Below are 21,595 nucleotides of genomic sequence, written 5' to 3'. Positions count from 1 at the left end.
GTCACATGGGTAGGCCCTGATCCAATATAAATGGTGCCCTTATAAGAAGAAGGAATTTGAACACAGACAAGTAAAGGGAAGACCATGTGAAGATACTGGAAGAAGACAGCCATCTCCAAGTCAAGGAGAGCAGTCTCAGAAGAAACCGACCCTGCCAACACCTTGATCTTGGACTTCCAGCCTCCACGACTGTGAGATGATACATTTCTGTTATTTCCACCATCCAGGCTGTGGTGCTTTGCTATGGCAGCCCCAGCAAACTCATCCAGGGCCCACCTCCAAATCTTGTGATTCAGCAGGTGTGGGGTACAACCCAGAAAGATCCTCAAGAGGCTGTGCTGCAGGTGATCTTCAGATCAAGCTATTAAGAACTTGGCACTAATTAATAAAATGAACAGTAAGATGGGCTGCTAAGGATAAGAGGCTGCAGCGTCCAGTGGTGTGACCATCTAGGGGAGAAGTAGGAAGTGGAAGAAGAAGAAGCCTTTCCCCTCATCTCCTCTCACTCTCCCAGAGCAGAGCCACTGGTGTGATCCAGGCCCCTCAGACATAAGCCTGTAGCACCTCCAAATTAAGATAAGGCAGGTCACACATGAGAAAGAAAGAACACTGCAGTTCTCCAAAATGCTTCCACCACGATGCACATCTATGTCTCATATGCAAGACCACTACAGCAAAAAAGCATCAAAAGATAATGTTCTAGGAGGCCAGGAACCAATGCACCTATAAACCCAAGGACAAAGCAGGAGGATTGCTTGAGGCCTAAAGTTGGAGATCAGCCTGGGCAACATACCAAGACCCTGTCTCAACAAAAAATAAAAACATTAGCCAGGCATGGTGGCACATGCCTGTAATCCCAGCTACTTGGAAGGCTGAAGCAGGAGGATCACTTGAGCCCAGGAATTTGTGGCTGCAGTGAGCTATAACTGTGCCACTGCATTCCAGCCTGGAAGACAGAGTGAGACCCTGTCTCAAAAAGAAAAAAAGGAAAAGATAATGCTCTAGGAATAGCTGAGCATCCAAACTTCAGAAGGAGCCGGGGCCTCTGAGTGACTTCATAGAAAAGAGTTATCACACAAGCCTTCGATTGTCTATTTCTGATAGGTGGGAGGGAAATAAAGTTCTGTCTTGCTTACGGCATTGGGAATGGCATGGCGGGTCTCTGGCACATGCAAAACCTATATCCTAACCAAAACTCTCTCTTTCTATGTCATCAGGCATCTGAGCAACAGCTGGCACCAAGAGTAATGGGGCTAACCCAAGTCCTACTCGTGCAAGGGTTGATCTGCACCTGCATAGGCATTTGTGTTCACCTCACTAAGCAGAGCTCTAGGCTGCTCCACGTCCCTAGGATTGCATGTTCCCAAACCAACCACAGTCTGTGAAATCTAGTATCAAATGATCTAGTTTGATACTGGTAAGCCCAGGCTTCTTTCTCTTGTGCCTTTCCATCAATCCTGTTGACATAGCTAACCTAGCCTGCCATGTATTAACACTGTTTCAAGTCTAGCTTGGGATGAAAACTCTGTGTGTTTGAGAAGTATTTTTCTTTTTAAAATATAGAGCTCACAAATATATTACATTTTCTACGCTGCCAGGACGTACGCAGATACGTGCAACAATACGTACATGTAATTCACGAAAATGTGCAAAATAACAATAAATACCAACAAATACAAGCATGGTTATATAAACAGAAAATAAAGTGATCTAACATACATGTCTGTTATCTATATATACACAGTAAAAAACACAAAGTTTGACTATTAAATAGTAACTGACTTTTTCATAAACATGATGGTCTATACATTCCATTAATATCAGGTTGAAGCCTATGAAATTAACGTTATTCTACCAATTCTTTACCTTAAAAAATGGCAATTTCATAGAATTCAAGCTAATAAATTTCCCTCCAAAATAGTCACTTTGAAAGATGCAAAGCTGAATGATTCCAAAAAGATTTGTTTGTTTTTGGAACTCATCCTTTGAAACTGTCATCAAATCAGTTGCATATATGCCAAAACTAGACATGAGATGCTCCTCTAGCATAACTGTGAAAAAAGAAAATAAAACATCATTTGCAGGGGTGGGGATGGGAGAGTTACTACTCAGAGGGCATAAAGTTTCACTTAAGTCACATGAATAGATTCTAGCTTATTTATTTGTTTGTTTGTTTGTTTATTATGAGCTGGTGTCTTGCTATGCTGCCCAGGCTGGCCTTGAACTCCTGGGCTCAAGTGAACCTCCTGCCTCAGCCTCCCAAAGTGCTGGGATTACAGGCGTGAGCCACTATGCCCAGCCCCGATGACTAGGTTCTAGAAATCTGCCTTACAACATTGGACTTGTAGTCGATAATACCATATTGCACATTTTAAAATGTGTTAAGAGAGTAGATTTCATGCGAAATGCTCTTACCATGATAAATTTTTAAAATTAGTATAACTTTCAGATTCTATATAACAACAACAATAAACCCACCCATCCCGTGAGTATGTGCACCACGGAGCACATCTATTAGTGCATTTGGCACATAGCTAGGGCCGTCCCGCTCTCACCTTTCAGGGACACCCAGTAGTGCTTCCACTTCCTCCGGGTGGCTGACTCTACCTTCTTGTTCTTCTTGTGCACCAGGAAGTTCTTGACGGCCAGGGCGCCGGCCTTACGCACCGTGCCCTGCGCGGCAGTCAGCAGGATGTCCGACTGGCCCGGGGAGCTCAGGGTGCCGCTGCTCTGCTCATCGCTGTGCGCTGAGCCGGCCTCCTCCAGGCTCTCGCTGTTGGTGGTGCTCATCTCCAGCTCCCGCCGGAAGTTCTCGTACACCCCCTGACGAGCCGCATCCCCGGTGGAGCTGCTGCCGCTGTCGCTGCCCACAAAGGCCCGGCCTGTGGTCGGTGAGTAGCTGGAGTTGGTGGCATTGGATCGTCTGGACAGGAGGTCCGTGTCGGCGGTGGCCCCTTCAATCCCACTGTCTGCAAACTCACTGCCCTCGCCTGCATTAATATCCTTGGGAGCAGAAAGGGAGAGCAAAGAAGACAAGCGTCACGTAGAGAAGGAACCCGGGAGCTCCTGTGGGTCCAGCCAGGGCTCTGTAGCACCGGGAGACGCATAAGGTATGCCCACTCCCGACGGCTCCTGGACCAGGTCCTGCTCAACCCTGGACCAGCACAGACCCAGCAGAGCTGCTCAGGAAACCTTTAGCCACCCTCCATGAGAACAAACGATTTGGAATGTTCAAGAAATATAAAAGAAATAAGGAACACTTCAAAGAGCTTATTATTTCTCTAAGATAATTAACGAATTGGCAAATTCGCGATTGAGATTCTACAGCTGCCATGCTGAGAACCCAGCACCCTCAGCCTCATCAGCTTGCCCTGAACTCCAGGAAATTCTGCAGGCAGATGAGTTAGTTGTTCCAGACGTAGGGAGTGACCATGAATAACTAGGTCTTTATAGCTGATATCTTTAAAAATAAATAAATAAAAGGCCTGCTTAGGAGTCTCTTTTATAATGGGGTGACTGAAAAGATAGCTAGGGCACCGCTTCACCCACTCACCTGGCACAGCCCCATGTTCCAGGAGCAGGCAAGAATCCTCATCCTCTAATCAGCTTCGCTTCTTAAAAACAAGCAGCCTCGCACTCTGCATTGTGCTAAATAAGTCTGCAGGGCCCACAGCTCCATCCAGCTCTCCAATTACCTTGCCCTTTCAAAGCTGGGATGCTAGGAGCCTTGGGCAGGCTACCTGCTGCCCCAGGGCCATGTGACAGCTCGGGGCAACTGCCAAGATACTGGGGGGTATCAATTCCTAGTTTAAAAACATTGGAAACTTCCAAAACTGCTTCTGCTCTGAAGTTGAACATTTCTGAGACGGATAGGTCTGTTCTTAAATCAGTATCTTAATTGCTCTAAAGTGCTACAGGCATTTCCATAAACAATAATTAAATGATGGTAGTCATCAAGGAAGGATACTGACTGCAATACTGGACAGAACAGCTCAACAGTCTTATGCATAAGAAAGGAGCCGGACTGTTCTCCAAGGAAGAGAATGGGAGCCTGAGTCTAATATAGAAGATGCCAAAGTAATACACGGTTTGGCAGTTTCACCAATTTGGGGGCCTTTAGTCTCACAAATGGCTAATTCTGGTTCAAACATGTAAAAACTAACCAGATATTCTGAATTACAATACAAATGAATGCTCTGGGCTCCTATCTTTGCTGAGAGGCAATGGGGGTAGTACGAGCCATGCCACAAACGAATACTGGCCTACACAAGGCCCCAGACAGACGCTGTGCCTGTATCTCCACGAACCTCATTTAGTCAGTTCTAAGAATTGTTCAAAATTCACCTTCATCATGAAGAAATATTAAGTGAGCAACTAAAAGAGGTGTATAGCAAGACATGGAAAAAAGAGGGTGGTGGGAGTAGAATGGCAGCAGGAGATTGCTGGGTGAGCTTCTAGGGATCAACTCCATTATAAATGGAGCTTAGACCCCCGGGAGTCAGAGGGACTTAAGGGAAAGAAAGAAACCACGAATGCAGCTCAGATGCAGACCCCTGTAACTGCTGGCTCCCACAGCTTTGCTATCTGCTATCCTGCTTATTAACATCCACGGGTGGTCATGAAAGACCTAGAGCCAATTGGTAAAAATCCTCTACACAAACAGGAAAACACTGTCATCAACCCACATTTCTCCCTGGCAGGGACACTGACCATATGCTTCCTTCTTGATACAAGACAAAAAGAAAATTTGACAATTGTTGATTATTCAGGATAACCACTGATTTATAGAAGGTAAGTCCATGAATTTTCCAAACTTTTGGATTATTTTCATGTCTCAGTCCTTCTGGTAAGAAAGTTTGGTATGCATGAAAAATCAGCTATTAAGTTCTCTCCTCTAAAATGCAAAGAGGTGAAATGCTTCTCTACAAGACAGGGAAATTTAGCTACACAGGTAATATCACTATTCCATAAGAAAGACTTTGGTACAAAGGAGAGAAATGATCCCAGGCGTCTTGTAATTCCCAGAGCTCCAGAAGAGGAAGGGACTTGGCAAAGTCATCTCATTGATTAACAGCCTGCGGCTCAGAAAATCACAAGTCTGGCTGGTGGCAGATGGGAGGTTGAAACCTATCCTTCCAAGTACACTTTCCACTATTATATGGCGACCTCATGGCTCAGCTGGAGGTAGCACCTGACCAGATTCTGTCTAAATATTCAATCCCAGCAGGGCATGGTGGCTCATGCCTATAATTCCAGCACTTTGGGAGGCTGAAGCAGGTGGATCACCTGAGGTCAGGAGTTTGAGACAAGCCTGGACAACAAGGTAAAACCCTGTCTCTAATAAAACTACAAAAAATCAGCCAGACATGGTGGCATGCACCTGTAGTCCCAGCTACTAGGGAGGTTGAGGCAGGCGGGAGGATCGCTTGAGTCCAGGAGGCAGGGGTTGCAGCGAGCCAAGACTGCCCACTGCACTCCAGCCTGGGCAACAGAGTGAGACCCTGTCTCAAAACAAAACAAAACAAAACAAAACAAAACAAACAAAACAAAACAAACCAACCAATCCCATGCCTTCCCCTTTTTCTTACCAACAATGGCTCTTCTAGCTTTTTTCAGCAAAAGCTGAGTGACTGTTTATCCAGTTGCCTTGACCTGCCTGGCAAAAAGCTAAAACCTTCAAGTGGAAGAAAGTGGAAGGAAGAGATGAAGAGAGGATAAGGAAAAGAGAGGCAGAGACCTGAAAGACCAACTCTCAAGAGCATGTCTCATAAGATTCCACTATATTCCCAACACCATCCATCCCTTTACAGAAGGTCTTCACATCTGTCTCTATTTAAACTAAGAGTAAGGCCTCAATGGACACTCACCTCTGTATAAGACCTGAACATCTGCTCGTGCCAACTGACACTGTAGCTCTGCCATGGCCCAGACTATGTGTGTTCAACTCGGGGACAACCACTAAACTAATGAAGGAAGTGATTACTCCAGGTAAAAGACCTGCGGGCCCCAGCTGAGCTTGGATGCTTTGGAACCACACAGCTCCGTGTCACTACCCGGGAATGCTCTTGTCATCTGTGATCCAAGACAACTCCACCTTGAATCCTTAAGTGGTTATGCAGGCTCAGTGGTACACATGCCCCCACTGATATGTGACCCAGCCCATTGAGAAACGGATGCAGGTTGCCCAGCCCCAGCCCTTATTTAGTCATGAAGCTTGGGATGTCCCAAATTCCCAGAAGTCCATTCTCCAGCGTTGCTGGAAATAGTGATGACCCAGAGGTGCTACTCAACACCGTTCTTTCTTTCCTTCATTGTGTTGCAAATTCACTTAGTGGTCATCTTTCAGGGGGGCTCCTCCTACTACCCACCTGAGAATCCCGATCCTTCCCCTACCCAGAAGCACCTGGAAACCTCCGCAGTCTTCCCAGGAGCGACAAATACCGAAGACTGACACCACAGAATAGTCCCAGGGGAGCTTCAGCAGTTTTTGTAGCAACTGCAAGAGAGGTTCCCTCTTAGAGTCAAATACTAAATTTTAATCAAAAAAGGCAGAGGAAATCAAGGGAAATGGTAAGATCCTGGCTAGACAGAGAAATCATTCTAAACAAGGTTCATGATCTAGCCGAGATTTCCAGAAAACAGCTCCAAATAAACTCTCCATGTTAGAAGCACTCCATTGAAGAGATTTCCGATCACGAACAACATTCACGGGGCAGAGAGGCTCTTCAATCCTGTTCTCCCAGGACAAATTCTCTGAAGCCAGATTTTCAGGGCACTCACCAGTTTCCATTCTACTGGCAGCTTCCCCAAAATGAATGTATGCACAAGTGGCCAGCTGTAGCCTAATACATACAACAGCTGTGGGCAAGAGTTTTCTTAGCATTTGAGCTGGGCAACAAATGCTTAAATGAGCTCCCACACTAAAATGAAGGAGGCAAGAGGCAAATTCAAAGCCTGTTTTCACTGCCTAAAAAACTGGAGGGTCATGCAGCATGAATGTAGACTAATGACACATTGTGGTAAGGCTCCAGTTGTTTTGACAGGAGACTTCAAATACTACGAAAGGGAGAGGTTTTCTGAGCTAATGATGTGCGAACACAATTTTGAAAATGCAATTAGCCAGAAAGTGCAAAGGCTCTGGGACAATTCCAGGACGAGTAGAATCAATTGGCCACTTGTAGTTAAGTTATAAGTCGAATGCAATTAGATAATGTTTCCTTTGTCACTTTAATTTCCCTGATAGATCCAGCTTAGCTTGAATATACCTGTGTTAAGATGCTAAATATAATGCAGAATTCACTGAATTCCAGGGGGTAAAGAAATGTGGACCTGCAGAAATCCTGAATTAGAACTGTTTCTGGCTTGTTAAATTCTAACATGTCCTTCCTCTGATTGATCATCTTCTTCCTAACCCCAAAATGTTAAGTAACCTTCATTAGACACACACACACACACACACACACACACACACACACACACACGCGCGCGCGCGCGCGCGCGAATATCATCTTTGGTTCTCAGTATTATCTCCTTGGTATTCTCAGTACACTCTCCTTTGATAATCTCAGTACAGCAAGTATCAATTCTAGGTAAATGACTCTAAACCAATCTGTGCCTCAATTTCTTGATATGTGTAATGGGGAGAGCAACACATGTACTTTGTAAGACACTTTGTAAGACACTGTGAGATTGAGTTACCCAGGAAAAGTGTCTTGAACTGAGCCCAGCACATAGTACCTGCTCAAAAATGTTAACTATAATTATGGTCATCTCCACCTTCAGCCCTACTTCTCGGCCCAAGGAGAGAAGGCATTGCCTGAACTCAGTTGCTAACTTCCTGCACCAACATGGAAGAAAGGTCTCTGAGAAACCTGGGAAAAACACAGGCATACCAATGCTGGTGCTAGCCTAATACTAATTAGGCTTGTTCACTGTTTTCACATTCATAAAACAGCACACTAAACTAGGAAAATGGTGACGTTCTCTACATCGTAAATTAGTAACTACTGGTCACTATTATGAATTACTAATAATTGCCATCCTTGATTTGCCAGCATAGGAAATCAACTCTATTTTCCCTTCCCTTCCTTTCTTAGGGCAAAATCTCTATGCCCTTCTTTTTATGTTTCCAACACCCATTCCTTTTCTTCTAATGATTTCCAATGGGAGTGACTCACAATTTCAGCTACAAGCATTGGAACCAAAATTCTTACTGTTACCAAAAAGGGATTCCAAAGTCCGTTCGCAAAAGCTTGAAATGTTCCTTCAGGTAACTCCTGATTGGAGACGCTTTATGTCTAACTTAAACGAATCATCACCTCTCCTTTCAGCTGCTTTTCTATGTATGTGCTTATACTTTACGGTCCCCCTCCCTCCTCACTATCCATAATATATCAGAGACTCAGTTTTTTCTCTTCCCTTCTGAGTGCCACATCACTGGTTGAGCAATAAGCTCTCTCTTCTAAACCATCTTCCTTCCATCAATCCATCCGGCACACCCTGCCAGGTAAATGTTCCAGGAGCAATGCGGAGGACTCCTCAGACTGCTGTTCCAGACCCTCCCCCAGTGTCCGGCTTTAGCACTTGAGCTTCAGATGTCCCGGCCCACCAGTGAAATTGAAGAACTCATTCCAGGGCATACTCCCAACCTTTCTCGCTCCCAAGAATATTCACGTCCCCCCTTTTACTACAACCAGAAGCCTTCTCTGTGCTTCCTCCAACTGCCATGCCAACCTCTCCACAGCATCTCCTCTCCCACCCCCACCCCACCCCAGCCACACTGAGCTCCTCATCCTTGCTGAAATGTGCCGCGCATCCTCCCATATTGCAACTCAGGAGCCAGTTCCCTCCTCCCCTCCTCTCCTTCAAGTCCCTATCCAGGTCTGCCCTCTCAAGAGTGCCCACCCTGACCACCCTGTCAGAAATTGCCCCCAGCATCCCCCACACTCCATCTTCCTCAACGCGCCCTGTCTTTCTTCCACAGCACATCGTTTACTTATTGTGCTAACTGTTTTCTGCCACACACACCCACTTCACCCCAACGAGCTCCACGAGCTCGTGGATCGTTCCTCGTTGACGCATCCCAAGTGCCAAGAATAGAGCCTGGCATGGGGAAGGCACTTCAAAAATAATTGCTGAATGAACTCACTGTTGCTCATTTTCCACCACAATCTCAAAACAAGGAAAGCAGTCTCTCATGGAATGCACTGCAGCTGGAGTTAAAGGTTCTGTCATTTCTCAACTCAGCTCATGCTCAACTAAAGTTGAGGTGACAAATGAGTCCTAGCTATAAAGCTTACATTTGTAGGTTTCACGCAACCCAGATGGACTTTGTCTTGTGTGGATGCAATCGGAGTTCACTTAAATTTTTGTTAACTCTTTTAAAAAATTGAGAAAGTAAGAAAGATATATTAGGCCGGGCGTGGTGGCTCATCCCTGTAATCCCAGCACTTTGGGAGGCCGAGGTGGGCAGATCATGAGGTCAAGAGATCTACACCATCCTGGTCAACATAGTGAAACCCCATCTCTACTAAAAATACAAATATTAGGTGGGCGTGGTGGCAGGTGCCTCTAGTCCCAGCTACTCCGGAGGCTGAGGCAGGAGAATCACTTGAACCGGGGAGGCAGAGGTTGCAGTGAGCTGACATTGTGCCACTGCACTCCAGCCTGGCAACAGTGCGAGACTCTACCTCAAAAAAAAAAAAAAAAAAAGAAAGAAAGATATATTGAACTATCTTATGGCCCAAGCTAGATGCTCGGTCAACTGGTGGTCCAAAGCCAACTGGGCCCAAATGACAATGTGACAGGCCAGTCAGGTGAGTTTCCTAAGTTCTCCCCTGGGACCCATGGAGACCCTGTGAGGCCTTTAGGGCAGGCTGGCTTCATGGCCACATCCAACAGTCATACTTTTACAGTTATGCTGTAAGAAAACAATGATTACACATTGTTATGACCCAATTTGAGTTAAGGGGCACAACTTTCCTCTATTCTTATACTAGGAATGTGATCTTTTTTTTTTCTTTTTTCTTTTTTGAGACAGGGTCTCATTCTGTCATGCAGGCTGGTGGAATACAGTGACATGATCATAGCTTGCCACAGCCTTGACCTCCCAGGCCGAAGCAATCCTCTCACCTCAGCCTACTACGAAGCTGAGACTACAGGCACACACCACCACACCTGGCTAATTTTTTTGAAATTTGGTGGATACAAAGTCTCACTATGTTGCCTGGGTTGGTCTTGAACTCCTTAGCTCAAGTGATCCTCCCACCTCGGCCTCCCAAAATGCTGGGATTATAGGCATGAGCCACTGTGCCCGACCTAAGAACATGATCCTCAAAAGCTGAACTGGTGGCCATAGTGGTCCATGCCTGTAGTCCCAGCCACCCAAGAGGCTGAGGCAAGAGGATCACTTGAGCCCAGTTCAAGGCTGCAATGCACAATGATGATACCTGTAAACAGTCACTGCACTCCAGCCTGGGAAACACAGCGAGACCTGTCTCAAAAAACAATAATAATAATCATAATCCTGAATGTTCCCAACCTGTATTAGCATAAATGACCAGCTCTCAAAGTATGGACTACGGTTCCCTAAAATATGTCCAGGGAATCCGTGAGGCTCTTCCTTTTCCAACTACCCTGTGCAAGGCCAGGTTCTGCTCATAGGGTCCAACCAAACAGCATATTGCAACAGAGTGAATGCAGAAGTAGGTATGAGATGCTAGTGTCTTCTGTTAAGCTGTAAGTCATAGAGATCTGCAAAAATGGAAAACAATGCCTCTGTCCCACATCTTTTATTTTAGACAATAAAACATTGTATTCTTTTAGAGATAGGGGTCTCATTCTGTCACCCAGGCTGGAGTGCAGTGGTGTGACCTAGCTCATGAAAGCCTCAAATTCCTGGGTGAAAGCCTCAAATTCCTGAGTTCAAGCCATCTTTCCACCTCCGCCTCACAAGTAGCTGGGACAATAGGTACTCACCATGGCCAGCTAATTTTTCCTTTTCTTTTTGTAGAGGCGAGGTCTCACTATGTTTCCTAGACTGGTCAAAATATATATATTTTTAATATAAATATATATTTATACAATATATAAATACATATAAATCAAATATATTTGTTATATAGAAAATATATCAAATATATTGGATATATAAATATATATCATATATATTTGATATATATTTATATATAGAGAGAGAGAGATATGTATATGTTTTGAGACGGAGTCTTGCTCTGTAGTCCAGGCTGGAATGCAGTGGTGCAATCTCAGCTCACTGCAACCTCCATCTCCTGGGTTCAAATGATTCTCGTGCCTCAGCCTCTCGAGTAGTTGGGATTACAGGCACCCGCCACCATGCCCGGCTAATTTTTGTATTTTTAGTAGAGATGGGGTTTCACCATGTAGGAGAGGCTGGTCTCCAACTCCTGACCTGAAATGATCCGCCCACCTAGGCCACCTGAATTACTTTTTTAAGAGTATAAAAAGGTCTAAGAACTGCTGACATAAGCTATCTCTCAACTACCTACCCACCATCCCACTTCCCAAAAAAAGATCTTGGCAAAGAAGATATATATTCTTGTTGAAAATGCATGGGTTCGTTTTCAAAATAAATATTTCATTGCTTAACTTACGTGCCAGAAAAAGAAAGATAAAGAGAAAAGAAAAAAAAAAAAAGGCATCAAACAGAAGACAGAGGAGAAGGGAAAAAAAGACAAGGGTGTTTTAAAAATCAATTTTACGTGAAAAAATTTGTTTTACAAAAACCTGAGGTTCTTAACCAGAAAGAAGCCTCTAGATGGAATGTACTTTAGGGGACCTATGGATCCCCTGAAATGATATGCAGAAGTCTTTATTCTAAGGAAAAGGTCCACATTTTTCATCTGATTCTCAAGAGTCTGTGAGCAAAGGTCAAGAATCATATGGTTGTTGATGTGCATTTTCAGCCCAGGAAACAAACTTATCTCTGAGGCATTGAAGCTCAGTTGCAAAAGAAAACAAAATTTTAAACATCAAGATAATTTTTCTAGGAACTCAAGCTCCTCCTCTGACAATGCTGCACTCTACCTTGTTATTAATGAAATCATCAACGCGACTACTTGCTTATCAAAGAAGGCAGCCATGAGGGATGGCTCTGCTAGAGTTATCCTGGCCACCTCTCTCCGTAATCACTGTTTTAGGTGACAAGAGTGGGCAGTAACAATTTTCTTTTCAGCCAAGCCCTTGTGTGTGTGTGTGTATGTGTGTGTGCGTGTACCACAATTGAGGGTTTTGATCTTAAAATCTGAGGATATTGAGCTGAAACCTTTTCAAGCACAGGGAGGCAGTGCAGTGTGGGTGTGTGCTTTGGAAGAAAAGGCCCTCTCTGATTAGCAAGTCAGAAGACTTGGATTTTTGACCGGGTGCGGTGGTTCACGCCTGTAATCCTAGCACTTGAGAGGTTGAGGCGGGAGGGTGATCACTGGAGATCAGGAATTCAAGATCAGCCTGGTCAACATGGTGAAACCCTGTTTCTACTAAAAATACAAAAAATTAGCCAGGCACAGTGGTGCGTGCCTGTAATTCCAGCTACTGTGGGGGCTGAGGCATGAGAATCGCTTGAACCTGGGAGGCAGAGGTTGCAGTGAGCCAAGACCATGCCACTGCATTCCATCCTGGGCAACAGAGTGAGATTCTGTCTCAAAAAAAAAGAATACCTGGGTTTTCATCCAGTTGTGACACCTTATCTCTTAATCTCTTTATTTTCTAGGAATGCTGCTGTGTCTGAAACTGGCCAGTGAAACTCACAAACCTATTCACCAGCACCACACCTGGCTAGGGATGCTCGGAGAGCCGGGCTCCTTGCTGCTCTCCTGAGGCTGAGGTTCCCAGAGACATGCTCAGTAGAACCTGGCCATGTTCCTTCATCTCCCAAGTGGATGAATGAAGCTCTCCTCGCAAGCATGCACAACGGCTCCACGCCAAAGCTTCCCACAGAACACAGAACCTGGCTATAAGACTCCATCAAACGGTAGGGTTCTCTCGCCAACTCACACACTGAAAGCCTCAAAGACACAGGAGAGCTGAACCCTAGAACAATGAGGCAGTCTTCACTATCACATTGTGCATCTGTATGTGTAAAACTCCTATTAAGCATCTGTACGTGTAAAACTGTGCCGTGAGTTCTCCATTCATTTGTTTGCAGAATCTCCAGCCTCATTTAAGAGGCACTGAGATCCATAGAAGTTAAATAACCAAGAGGTAACAGCCTCAAAATTGGAAGCTCAGATATGCTCCTAACTTCTTTGTCTGACACTAGGCAGCCCCCTCCTCTGTCTGTAATTAAAGAAATACATGGCCGGGCGCGGTGGCTCAAGCCTGTAATCCCAGCACTTTGGGAGGCCGAGACGGGCGGATCACGAGGTCGGGAGATCGAGACCATCCTGGCTAACACGGTGAAACCCCATCTCTACTAAAAAAAATACAAAACACTAGCCGGGCGAGGTGGCGGGCGCCTGTAGTCCCAGCTACTCGGGAGGCTGAGGCAGGAGAATGGCGTGAACCCGGGAGGCGGAGCTTGCAGTGAGCTGAGATCCGGCCACCGCAAAAAAAAAAAAAAAAGAAATACATGAAGTTCAGGCCCAAAGACGAACTAGCCATCAATTAAATCCAAGGAGTAACCTATTAAGTACTTTTACAGAAACCAACAGAAATAAATTCTGCTTCAAATAGCATGAGGCTTTACTCATGTTGACCCCCAAGACAAACTTTTCTGCACAGTGCACACGTGCATGCACAACAAACATGCTCATAAAATACCCGGATTAAACCAAAAATTGCCAGCCAGACCCTGAAGAACATATGTGCCACCATTCAAGACTGAAATGTGAACTCCAGTGCCTTCACATTTCAATAATCCATCCAACTACTGAAAAAATCCAAAAACAGGAAAAAGGGCCAAAAACCCTTTTCTCATCATTTTCAAATCAAAGAAGTTGTTCACATTATTTCAGGTAACATGTGTTTTCTTCCAGGCTTAGAGGTCACGCTCCTGGGTCAAATGTCTGCCAGGAACTCTTTTCTGGGGAGGAAAAGTGCTGACAGGACGATTACAGATTCAACTACATCACCAGGGCAGCCGAGGAGACTTAATATCTACGATTCAAGCTCACTGGAGAGGTCTCCTGGGTCAAAAACTTTTACCAAAAAAAAGAAAAAAAAATTTTTTAAAAAGCATTCTTTTCAAGGAAGCTTCCACACCCACTGCCTCTTAAAATACACTGTTTGGAACATAGTGGGCTCTCAAGAAATCGCGTTGGATGAACACGCCAAACTTAGACTAGGAAATGTGGGCGGGTGGATAGTGTTGTGCATAATTCTGGGTTTTGTTTCAAGTCATTAAAGATCCTCACTCAACATATAAAGTCAATACAAAAATAATACTTCCGTGCATTTTATAGGCTCCACAAGAGGTTTCCATGCATGGCATCCTATTTGGTTCTCCTAATGGCCCTGTGGGAGGCTGGTGTCACTCAGACTGGACAGCAAGAGATCCTAGGCCACAAAAGATGGAGTGACTGGCCCAAGGTCACCACTGGGTAAGCACTCACGCCAGGATGCAAATGCACTTTTTAGGATTCCTGGCCAATGGCACTTCCCATTACATTAAGCTGCCTAAGCAGTGATTTTATGAGACACCACCTTTAGATGATCTCACTTCCATATATTAACAATTTTAGAAGGTGACAAGCCAAAGAATGGAAATTTCATATAACAATGACACATGAGAGCTTTCAGTGGTACCAGACCTGGAGGGGAGAACTGTCCTTTGCTTTGCCCATTTTCTGGGGGTAACCATAACTCAAAAGCTCAAATCCCCATCAGCCATGGAGTGTGAAGGAGAGCAGGGGTCTAGCCATCCCTAGAGTCAGAAGCACGGAGAGCCAAAATACAACAGGGCACCCCTCTCAACTCTTACATAGCATATGCACTAACTTAGCACCGTTCAGGTGAAAGTGAAAGTCGAAGATGATGTTCTGTTTTTAACAGTCTGTGTCACTGTATCCTTCTCTAAGCTCCAAAGGCTCTATAGATCATCTCTTTGAATCAGCCCTGCAGTGCCAATCTGACGATGCCTTCAAGACAGCCCTCGCAGGGCAGACAGAGGGGCTGCAGATGGGTTATCTGGTCACTTGTGTCATTATACTCTCAATTCAGAAGAGATGGGTTTAAAATTCAGGGAGTGCATCTAGAGGCAAGCTTCGGGCTTACCTTCTCAGACCACAGATGCAGCCTTGGTAGCAACTTGGTTTCTAGGACACAAGTATTTTTTTCTTTCCTCAGGGTCAAGGGGTACACGTGCATGTTTGTTACATGGACATATTGTGCAATACTGAGGTTTGGGCTTCTACTGAACCCATCACCTAAACAGTGAACGCAGTACCCAATACTTCGTTTTTCAACTCTTGCTCTCCTCCCTCCCAGCTTTTAGCATCCCTAGTGTCTACTGTTTCCACCTTTATGAGGTACTCAAGATACTGATACAAACTACTATCCCGGGTCCTCAACCCATATGGTTTCACTAACAATGATGAATATTACAACAGCTAACAAAGTTGCCCTTACTGGCTGCTTCCTAAGAACCAGGCACTTTGCTTCACATATTATTTCATTCTACTTTCTCAAAAAACCTTATCATCTCCATTTGACAGATGAAGAAATTGAGGCTACAAGAAAGCGAACAACTTACCCAAAGTCACTCAGGTAAGAAGAGGTGGAGTTAAGATACCTGGCTTGGACACCATCAGCAAAACCTGTCCTCAGGCAGGAACACAGACGGTCTAATGCCAGTTTTCTTTTTATCGGCTCCCTCTACGTCCTCCATCCTATGCCCATTATATTTAGACCCCCTTTCCGGCAGAACATACCTTCGAAATGCCCATTTGACTTGCACTGGAGCGAGGCCGGAAGGTGCAGCACCACCTCCTACTGGGCAATCAGAGTGCTGTGCAGGGAAGTTTGCTGGTCAACCTTGAGGCTGCTCCGCCGTCAAGGCAAATGGGCCCAGTCTGGAATTTTAACCTGAAGCACCATCTACAAACCACCTCCCCATCCTCAGCCAAAGCCAAGACTCCCTGAACTCTGCCTTGGGGAACAGAAGTACCAGAAAAGGCCCAATGCATGCCGGATTACTCCACCTTCCTTTCTTTCTTTTATTGACACAGTCTCACTATGTTGCCCAGGTGGGATTTAAACTCCTAGGCTCAAAGCATCCCCCTGCCACAGCCACCAAGCCGGCTCAATTGCCCAACATTTTATTATCCTAATCTTAATTATCACTGCCAACTAAGGTAATGGTGCCTCCTTTCACTAGGAAAACACTTTCAAAGTCCTTTTTTTTTTTTTTGGAGATGGAGTCTCACTTTTGTCACCCGGGCTGGAGCGAAGTCTCTTAGTTTCCTCCCCACGGTTTCGTGCACTAGACCCCGAAGCAGGCAAGCTGAGCATCTTTATCCCCATTTTTCAGAGGAACGACCAGAAGTCAGGGTTTGCCCAAGGTCAAACAACTAGCTGGTTGCAAAGTCAGAACTGGAAGCCACTCATGTTATTCCTTCCGCTCCACCTCCCTCCAGAGACAGGGCTGGCCAGCATCGCACGGAACAGGAAATTGAAATGGCTCCCGGTAAGGCAGCGAGCCTGCCAACCACCGAGAGGAGCTGACAAGTGACCCAAACCCGCCCAGAATTTAAAATGCCTCCTCAAAGGAGTTGCCGACTAACCTCCTCCCACCTGCTGCAGTGAAGAAATAAGTTCCAAGAGTCTGCAACCCACCATGCCTGTTTTTCCACGGGAAGGACCAAGTTAGAAAGGAAGCTGGAATAAGTGGGATGCTGTTGAAGAACTAAGATGTAGAAGCAGTTTCCCAATATGAACTTACTAGCTTTTTTTCCCACTCCTATCACATCGCCACTCCCCCCACACACTTCCCTTAATCCCCACCCCTTAACCACAGAACTGTAAGAGGGGCAAAGCAGAAGAGACAGAAATCCTCCCAAAACAGCACCAGCTGCAGCAACTACCAGGCAAACAGGGTAAAACCCGATTAAAAGATGGAAATATTCTAAGAGCAAAGTCATGCACTGAAAGAGTCATGCACCATTCCCAAAATATTGAAACAAATTTCAATCACTTTACCTGAGTTGTTTTAGCTCTTCTGCCTTGCATGCTGTTGCTATGGCTAATTTGTGGGTTGGTGGCACCTTCAGAGAGACAGTGAGATTTCCTACAGGGAAGTGTGTTATAATTACTGTACGGAGGAGTCTCTTCAGCAGCAGCTGGTGGCATCTTATGGTTTGCAAGATTGGGAATATCAGACACCAAATTCCGACAGTAGCCTGCAAATTTGCTCCCCGGCCCCCCGTTTGCTGTCACTCCAGAGTTTTTCTGAGCATACAAGTCACCCAAGGAATTGGCTCTCTGACAGGTGCTGAGCTGCCGCGGACTCGCCCGCGTTTCCATCCCCCGAGCCTCCTCGCAGTCCTTCTCTTCCGCGGAACCCAAGATTTCTTCGTTGCTTGTTAAATGTTCTTGGCTCAGATCAGAGAGTGAGAATTCCAGGCTGTCCTCCCGCCAGATGTCTGCAGATTTGGAGCGTTTCTTCTTAAAGCTCGCCGTCTCCATGAAAGTGGGCCCATTGGATGTATAGGAATGCTGCCTCCTGCCTCCCTCAGCCAAATATGTAGCGTCATCCCCGTAAAGCCTGCTCTCCTCAGAGTCTGGCATGCTCTGCACAGAGGCTGCCGTGAGCACGATGCTGCTGTCTACGCTGGGAGTGACAGAAGAGTCAGTGTAAGACACAGGTCTCAAGCCCATGTCCACTCGGTCCACCCAGATGGGGCTCCCGAAGTCTTCTAGGGTACCATCTTGGGAGAAGGGCTCCAGGCCATTTTCAGCCAGGGACTGGGGGATGCTGGGGGTGCTGCTGGAGCGGGTGCTTACTTCGGAGTTCCTGTGGATCACCTTCCCCGAGGAAGCGTGCCTGGTCCGCCGCGTCTTGTGCGAGAGGCGGAGGGAGCGGGACGTGTGCTTGCGCCCCAGGCTGGCATGCTTTTCTCCATAAAACTCGTGCTCTACATGTTGACTTTCTGCGTTTCCCATGGTTTTATGGTCTGCAGCAAAGCGGGGGGAAAGGGGGAGAACTGAGTCACTACCAGTACAGGTATAGGCATCTCAGAGAAAGAGCTCAGCCTGCAGGCAGGGTAGAACACCTTGGCTCACAGGGCTTGTGGGGTAAGTAACAGCACAACTTCCTACATGCACCTGGTAGGTTCTTGGACTCTTACCTGGGAGCAGGTCAACAGTAACATCATCTACTGAGGCTGCCCCCTGAGATATGAAATGAGCTCCTAAATATGAGCATCAGACAGTTAGACTCGTCTCTGCCCAGAGGGACGATGGCCACAGGCCACAGCTGAGAGCGCTGCTTTTGTACAGCCAGAAACTCCACTGACCTGGTCTTCCTTACTAAATATTTGAAGTTCTACTCCTATCTGTAAATTGAAAACTGAAAGTACAAACCAAAATGTTCACCAAAGCAGTAATTTCTGTTTGAAATGATATACGTATTTCAAAATACAAAACTTAGAGGTGCGTTTGGTAACCTCCTTCCCTCCCTGCCAATGGGTACTTTTGGGTTTTTTGGTTTTTTTTTTTTTTTTTTCTCTATTTGATCTCTAATAATGCTTCAAAATCAATCAGAAATGGAAAACCTCAAAGTGTAAGTCTGATCAACTTTTCCTAGTAAATCAAAGTCAAAAATTAAAAAAAGCTTTGACCTTTAATGTCACAGCCTTCTGAGGACCTGGATTTTAGGGGCATTTTGGGAGGGCTATGGAGGGGTGGTGGGGATGGGCAAAACAAAATAGAAACTCCGCTCTCTGCTTAGCAGTAGATTAATGGGTTTATTTCTGGGAGCAAATCCAACCTGCGAACATTAATCTGGTACAGCGTGCCCTGCAAACAGAAATTCACATTGTGAAACCACTAAGTGTGATTCAGCCTTCTGGGGCCCCCCAGGTTAATTCAAGTCCCTCCTTAATATTTTTACAGTCTCTCTCACTGACCCGATGACACAATTCTGTTACCCACAGTGGGAAAGAGAAAAATCTTCAAAGCTCGACACCTGTGACTCTACTTAGCCTATTCTCCTTGCTCCGTGAGGTCCCTCTGGCACACTTCAAATTCTATGCACTTAAGATAACGCACATGAAAATAGCTGGAAAGGAAAGAAGAAAAACAAAGTAACTGGGCATATCTCTGAGGTGGTTCTTTTAACCACCTAGCGAGTCATTCATTCAGAAAATACACATTGAGCACCTGCCATGCTCTAGAAGCCAGAGATACAGCAGGGAACAAAAGGGACACATCCCCTACTCTCATGAAGCTAACTTCTAGCCAGGGAAGGCACGCAATACACAAGAAAGTAAAAGGCATGGTGGCAAAGCAGGAAGTGATATTACCGTGATCATTGCAAAGAGATCGAAACAGCCTGGAATACAATATACCTTCACATTGATCCTAGACTTACTCTATAATTCCACTGTTCAGGCTAAAATGTTACTGAAACTCTCACCAGCACATCTTTACTGAAATAAAATTTGTTGCAATACAAAGGGAAACCCTCCATTGAATGTTCTAGTGAGTTCGGGGATAACTCATACAGACACCAGATGTTAAGCTATTCCCAGTCTGGAATATTCCCCACCAGGTCACACATCAGAGGAATCTCAGAGGGAATTTTCCAAGAAAGACAATCTCCTTTTTACTAGTAGCAAGTAGATTTCAAAGCAATATGTTCATGCTTCTCTGGTATCTTTAAGAAGAAAAAAGATAAAAACGAAAAGATCAACGGTCTGTGCACAACCATTTATATTATCTAAATTCCTAAGAATGGCACATGCTACATTTCGTACAAGTAAGATAAATAAATGTGCATTTCAATAACACTATAGGCTTTGACCAATGCCTTGGAGTTCTTTAGTTTTTTAAAGGATATATTAAGATACCTGGATGTGCCTATGTAACTATATCTTTTGCCAATAAATAAAGACTTAGAACCAATGTTAGTCACAGCCCCATTTTAAGAATCACATAGGTTTCAATTTAAAAGAGGAAAGGACTATGATGAAATAAATCGAGTAAAAGAAAAGGCAAAACTGTCGCCTCAAACATGTTAAGATTTACCCTCCTCTACCACATATATCAAAAGTTTGCAAATATAAATTGACAGATATATTTTCAACAACAGCTTTCTGGTGAGGCTTGTTTCTGCCAACAGAAAACTCATCAAGTTAAAAGCCTCAGGAGAGGTTTTCCTGAAGGAAATGGCCCCAACCTTCAAGAATTACCGCACTCCATGTATCACGCTGACGGCTCTGTTATATTCGTAGCATTTTTAGTAGCAAGATTCTTTTCAGCTGGCCAAGGTAGGCAAGAAGCCACTTTTATCTTCAGAACTAGAATGTAGACAGGAATGCCAAATCTCCTAAATCCTACTAAGAGAAACTCTCAGGGGATGGCCTAAGGAGCGTGAGCGGGAAGTTTGAAGCAACTGAAGTTAAGAAAAATAAGTTTCTAGGGACTGCTGAAACACCTTTCAATTTGAAAGCTGTTCCTGAAAGGTTAGTAAGAACGATGAAAGCCCATGTGGATCAGTGGAGGACTCTGAAATAACATCGGTGTGAAAAGTTGAAATAGCTCATTGCATACAGGAGACAGCATCTCCGCTTCCGAAACAACCCCTGTCCCACTGGCAAGCCCCAGAAAGTTGGTGAATTGTAAGTTTTTTTTTTTTTTTTTGGAGACAGAGTCTTGCTCTGTCGCCCATGCTGGAGTGCAGTGGCGCGATCTCGGCTCACTGCAAGCTCCTCCTCCTGGGTTCACGCCATTCTCCTGCCTCAGGCTCCTGAGTAGCTGGGACTATAGGCGCCCGCCACGACGCCCAGCTAATTTTTTGCATTTTTAATACAGACGGGGTTTCACCGTGTTAGCCAGGATGGTCTTGATCTCCCGACCTCATGATCCGCCCGCCTCGGCCTCCCAAAGTGCTGGGATTACAGTCGTGAGCCACCACACCCAGCCGGTGAATTTAAGTTTTAACCTTTCCATGTACATATGTAAAATGCCAGCTACTTCCATCCTCTTAATTTCTTCCTATTCTATCTTACTTAACCCTTTTTATTTTTATCTTCAACAAACAAAACCTGATTTGCATTTTATATTTGTGTGGGTTTTGTTGTTCCTGTAGTACAAAGGAAGCAAATTCAGGGCAGAAATTTACTTTTACTTTTTTTGCGGCTTCCGCAAGACTAGAAATATTCCACGGATGATAAAGAATCAAAAATATTGGTGCATTTTAGTAACAAAAGCAAAAAGTGAAGGACCAGCACCTCACCAACATCATCACACAGTCACTAGGTAGGAGAGAGAATATTTGGGACAAGAAGGACAAGCTGAAATGCAGAAACGGGGATTGACATTGAAAAGGAGGATGCCAGAAAACTGGTACTAGATCTCAAGCTGGGAAACGTTACCAGGTTTAAATTCATTTAAATTCTTTTAT

The 21,595-nt window shown here is 45.0% G+C and overlaps 1 protein-coding gene across 27 annotated transcripts in view; it reads right to left on the bottom strand.

The window, feature by feature from the left end:
• TIAM1 (TIAM Rac1 associated GEF 1) overlaps nucleotides 1-21,595 on the bottom strand; it is a 441,123-nt gene that overhangs the window by 132,058 nt on the left and 287,470 nt on the right. For 16 of the 27 annotated variants that reach the window (XM_045389226.2, XM_065541421.1, XM_065541422.1 and 13 more), the window contains 2 exons: nucleotides 17,170-18,143; nucleotides 2,556-3,003 (listed from right to left, as the gene is read on the bottom strand). In XM_045389226.2, coding sequence (XP_045245161.2) covers nucleotides 2,556-3,003; nucleotides 17,170-18,132 — 1,411 coding nt within the window. In that variant the 5' untranslated portion in view covers nucleotides 18,133-18,143. Of the gene's footprint in view, nucleotides 1-2,555; nucleotides 3,004-3,553; nucleotides 3,624-17,169; nucleotides 18,144-21,595 lie in introns of those variants that run through there. The other 11 variants (XM_074034149.1, XM_074034151.1, XM_074034154.1 and 8 more) reach the window with 2 other exon arrangements.

The sequence above is a fragment of the Macaca fascicularis genome, chromosome 3, assembly GCF_037993035.2.
Source record: "Macaca fascicularis isolate 582-1 chromosome 3, T2T-MFA8v1.1".
NCBI classification, from domain to species: domain Eukaryota; kingdom Metazoa; phylum Chordata; class Mammalia; order Primates; family Cercopithecidae; genus Macaca; species Macaca fascicularis.
The sequence above is the reverse complement of the archived record's forward strand: the minus strand, read 5'-3'. Positions and strand labels throughout refer to the sequence as shown.